The sequence below is a fragment of the Apaloderma vittatum genome, unplaced genomic scaffold, assembly GCF_000703405.1.
Source record: "Apaloderma vittatum isolate BGI_N311 unplaced genomic scaffold, ASM70340v1 scaffold6206, whole genome shotgun sequence".
Taxonomy (NCBI): domain Eukaryota; kingdom Metazoa; phylum Chordata; class Aves; order Trogoniformes; family Trogonidae; genus Apaloderma; species Apaloderma vittatum.
Window position 1 is genome coordinate 2069 of NW_009719876.1, and position 3853 is coordinate 5921.

Below are 3853 nucleotides of genomic sequence, written 5' to 3' on the forward strand. Positions count from 1 at the left end.
AAGACCCCTTGAACGTGTGCAAGCACCACCACCAAGAAAATCAATATAGAAAGGACAGTCAAGGCATGAAGCATGTCTGTGATTTCTGAGGAGCTGGAGCTGCTGAGAACCCCCAGGGGGCTGGCAGACAGCAGGCTGCGCTGCCTGGTCCTACCTCAGGCACGAGCATCGCCAGGCTGGATCGCCAGGGAAGTCATCGAGGAAAACCCCTGAGGCACCACTGAGAACAGATAACGATAAATGAGCCCAAGTTCTGGACAAGAACTCAGTTTCTGGAAAAGTCTTTTTTTCAGCTCATTTGTCAGTTCATGCTGAACATTGTGTCTTTACCCAAGAAGGTCCTGATGACATCACATCCTCTCCAAAGAGCGACACAGCCTCCCAAGTCAAGCGAGAAAGATCAGCTCAGCTCCGCCGCACCAGCTCCAAGGACGGCCACCCCTCGGAGAAGATGGCCGGGTCTCCTGCGCTGCTCCTTCTGCTCGCTCTGGGGCTCTGTGAGTATGGACCAGGATTGTGCATCACCTTCACTGGGCTTGGCAAGTAAAACTCTCCCACTGAAGCCAAGAAACTGGGTTAAATAAAGGGAAAATTAAAAGCAAACCCCAAAGGCTGACTTTGAGGTTTGCTCAGTAATTTTGGGGGTAAAGGTGGCTTCGCCTCAGCCAGCGTAGGGCAGCCGCAGGGGTGGCTGCAGGATCACGCGCACCGGGAAGGGAGCCCAGTTATAGAAAAGATTCTGAAGAAGAGGAGGAAGGGGAACAAAGGGGCTTTAGTTGTCAGTGTTTTCAGGGAGTCAACTGAGATAAGCTGGGAATTGGTAATGTCCCTGAGAAGGCAGCTGAACAGCTTTTCAGAAGGGCAGAGAAAGCCCAGCTGGCTGATTGCTGAGCACCCTTCTTGCACAGTCCCAGCAAGGACTCCAGGAAAACCTTCAAGTCCTACCATTGGATTTGATCTTGCATCCCATGGACAGGGAAGGAGGTTTGACCAGATGGGACATGGCTCTTCCCGAGCAGTTCCCACGGAATTTCTCACCCACAGGCTGCCCTGGGATCCATGGCCAGAGGGACGATGTGATAGCCAGGTTTCGTGACAACAGCACAAAACATGCCCAGCTGGGACAGCAGTTGGAGCTGGAATGTGTGACTTTCAAGGAGCACAGTGGCGTGTTCTGGGTCCACCAGGACAATTTTGGGACCAATCACTTCATTGTCTACATCTATTCCACATCTTGGACCATCTTTGAGGGGAATAAGCAGACATCAGCACGCTTCGAGGCAAGGAAAGTGGGGAGGACCTACCAGCTGACTGTGAAGTCTTTCACATCGCAGGACGAGGGGAACTATTTCTGCATCGTGAACAGCAAACAAATGCTGTACTTCAGCCATGGCCAGCCTGTCTTCTGTCCAGGTCAGCAACACCTCCACCCAATCTCACTTAGCTCTGCCAAAATGCCCAGCACATCCCGCCCATACATTTTTTATTCAGTTGCCTTGCACAAAAAATGTATTTTCTTCCTTGCTTGCCCACGATCTCTTGTGACCAACTCATGGGTCCTCCTGACAGCAGCTCTCTGCTTGCCGTCTCCTCTCGTGGTATCACTCCTGTCCAAAGGCAACAGCAATCAGGCAGATGCAACATCACCTCCCCAGACCCACGTCTCCATCTCATTCAGGACTCTGAAGGGATAAGACTAAAGCAAGTCCACCAACAGACCTGCCGTCATCACTCACACAGGTCCCAAAAGTCCTACCAACATCAGGGTACTCAGGATTTCTGAGGATGGCAGCAGAGAGCAGGAACCTACAGCTCCTTATTGGGTCTTGAGAGACCTTCCCTGGGAGAGTCACCATCCAAAATGGGCTCTGTGAAGTGCTGTGAAGGCCCCCCTGCCCTGAGCCCTACCCTGGCCACACGAACAGCCACGCCCTGGCAGGGGTGGGAGAGCAGAAGGGCAGGAGAGATCTTTTACTCTACTTCCATATATGTTGTGTTCATTCATTTTCATTTATAGTCACTACCACACCAGCACCCACCACCCAGCGTGGCCTCACCAAGAAGGACCCCTGCCTGAAGACCTCACATCCAGGTAACCCAGATGCAGGGAGGGAGAGGGGAAGAGCCGGGCTCTGCTCCACTGAGACCAATAGGAATCCTGCCGGCATTTTGGGATAGGGGAGGAGGAAAAATCCTTAGAGCTTTATCAGGGTTGGATAACTGGTTACATGTAGCTGGAAGGATTAAATTCTAGTTTCTCATCCCATGTAGGAACGGCGAATTATGATGTAAAATCACAAGCATGCCTCATGTCTGGACACACCAGGAAGAGGTGGAGGGTGGTGTCATATGCTGGTTTTAGACTCAGCAGGGGATACGAGAAATGTTTTGGCTACGTGTCCTCCCTCTAATCCCCCACGAAAATTCTGAGAGCAGCAGTCATAAAACTGCACTTGCAGAGCTTGCTGGTTGGCCAGAGGAAGCCCTCTGCTTCAACAACGGCCTCCTCCTTGCTGAACTCCAGGCAGGATCGTTGTCTCCACCAAACCTGGACATAACACCAGCTGTGAGCACTCGGTGGACCTTTCTCTCCTCCTTTCCTGCAGACACCAGCAAGGAGAAAGAGCTGAGAATCTTCTGTGACATCCTCTGGGTTCCCTTGGTGGGCGCCTGCCTCCTGCTCCTCCTTGCCCAGGCAGCCACTGTCATGCTGTGTCAAGGTAAGACTCAGCCCTACCCCCCTCTAGATAGTCCTCTTGCCCAAAACCGCAGCCCTGTCCCTCAGGGGAATGGATCTTCTAGCTGTCCCCTTTACATAGGCATCAGACAGCCAGGACACAGTCAGACCAAGAGAAGGACCGCTGTCAAAAAATCAATGTCCCTGCTTTCCTAACCATCAAGCTTAGCCTCAGAAATAGTTATCGTTTTCTATACTACGAGTAACAGAACCAGATTAGAAATAAAGATAATTTAGTCAATCGAGCACTGTTTGCTATTTCACACCATTATTTGCTATTTTACACCACTTAAGGTGGTGTATTAGGGACCTAGGGCTCTTAATAGATGGTCGGCTGAACATGAGCCAGCAGAGTGTCCAGGTGGCCAAGAAGGCCAAGGGCATCCTGGCCCGTATCAGTGAGCAGGAGCAGGGATATGATCATGCCCCTCTGCTCAGCTTTGGTGAGGCCCCACCTTGAGTGCTGTGTCCAGTTTTGGGCCCCTCACTACAAGAGGGACATCGAGGTGCTGGAGAGGGTACAGAGGTGGCTGCCAAGCTGGGAAAAGGGCTTAGAACACAAGTCGTTTGAGGAAAGGCTGAGGGACCTGGGGCTGTTTAGCCTAGAGAAGAGGCGATTGATGGGAGACCTCGTTGTTCTCTACAACTACCACAAGGGAGCTCTACCTGAAGGGAGGTTGTAGTGAGGAAGGGGTTGGTCTGTTCTCCCTAGTGGAGAGCGACAGGACGAGGGGAAATGGATTTAAATTGCACCAGGGGAGGTTCAGCTTAGATATTAGGAAGAATTTCTTTACTGAAAGGGTTGTCAGCCATTGGAACAGGCTGCCCAGGGAGCTGGTTGAGTCACATTCCCTGGAAGTGTTTAAGAGACAAATAGATGTGGCATTGGGGGACATAGTTTAGTAGGTTGATAGGGCTGGGACAAAGGCTGGACTCAGTGATCTTCAAGGTCTCTTCCAGTTGAAACTATTCTATGATTCGATGATTCTCTGATTCTATGAGAACAGGGCTAGCACATTCAAATGCCATGTTTCCCGTTATAGCAGATTGTGCCAGAACCAACCAAACAACCTAATGACACTGGCTCAGAGAGGGCTACACTTAAAGCAGTGATGC

General features: G+C 51.2%; 1 protein-coding gene across 1 annotated transcript; it reads left to right on the forward strand.

The window, feature by feature from the left end:
- Positions 1–451: 451 nt before the first annotated feature.
- On the forward strand, positions 452–2720 carry LOC104268608 (T-cell surface glycoprotein CD8 alpha chain-like; the record flags this gene model as incomplete). Its single annotated transcript, XM_009870807.1, has 3 exons — positions 452–497; positions 1045–1413; positions 2607–2720. Coding segments are annotated over exons 1-3 (529 nt in total), but the record flags the coding sequence as incomplete, so codon positions are not given.
- Positions 2721–3853: the final 1133 nt, after the last annotated feature.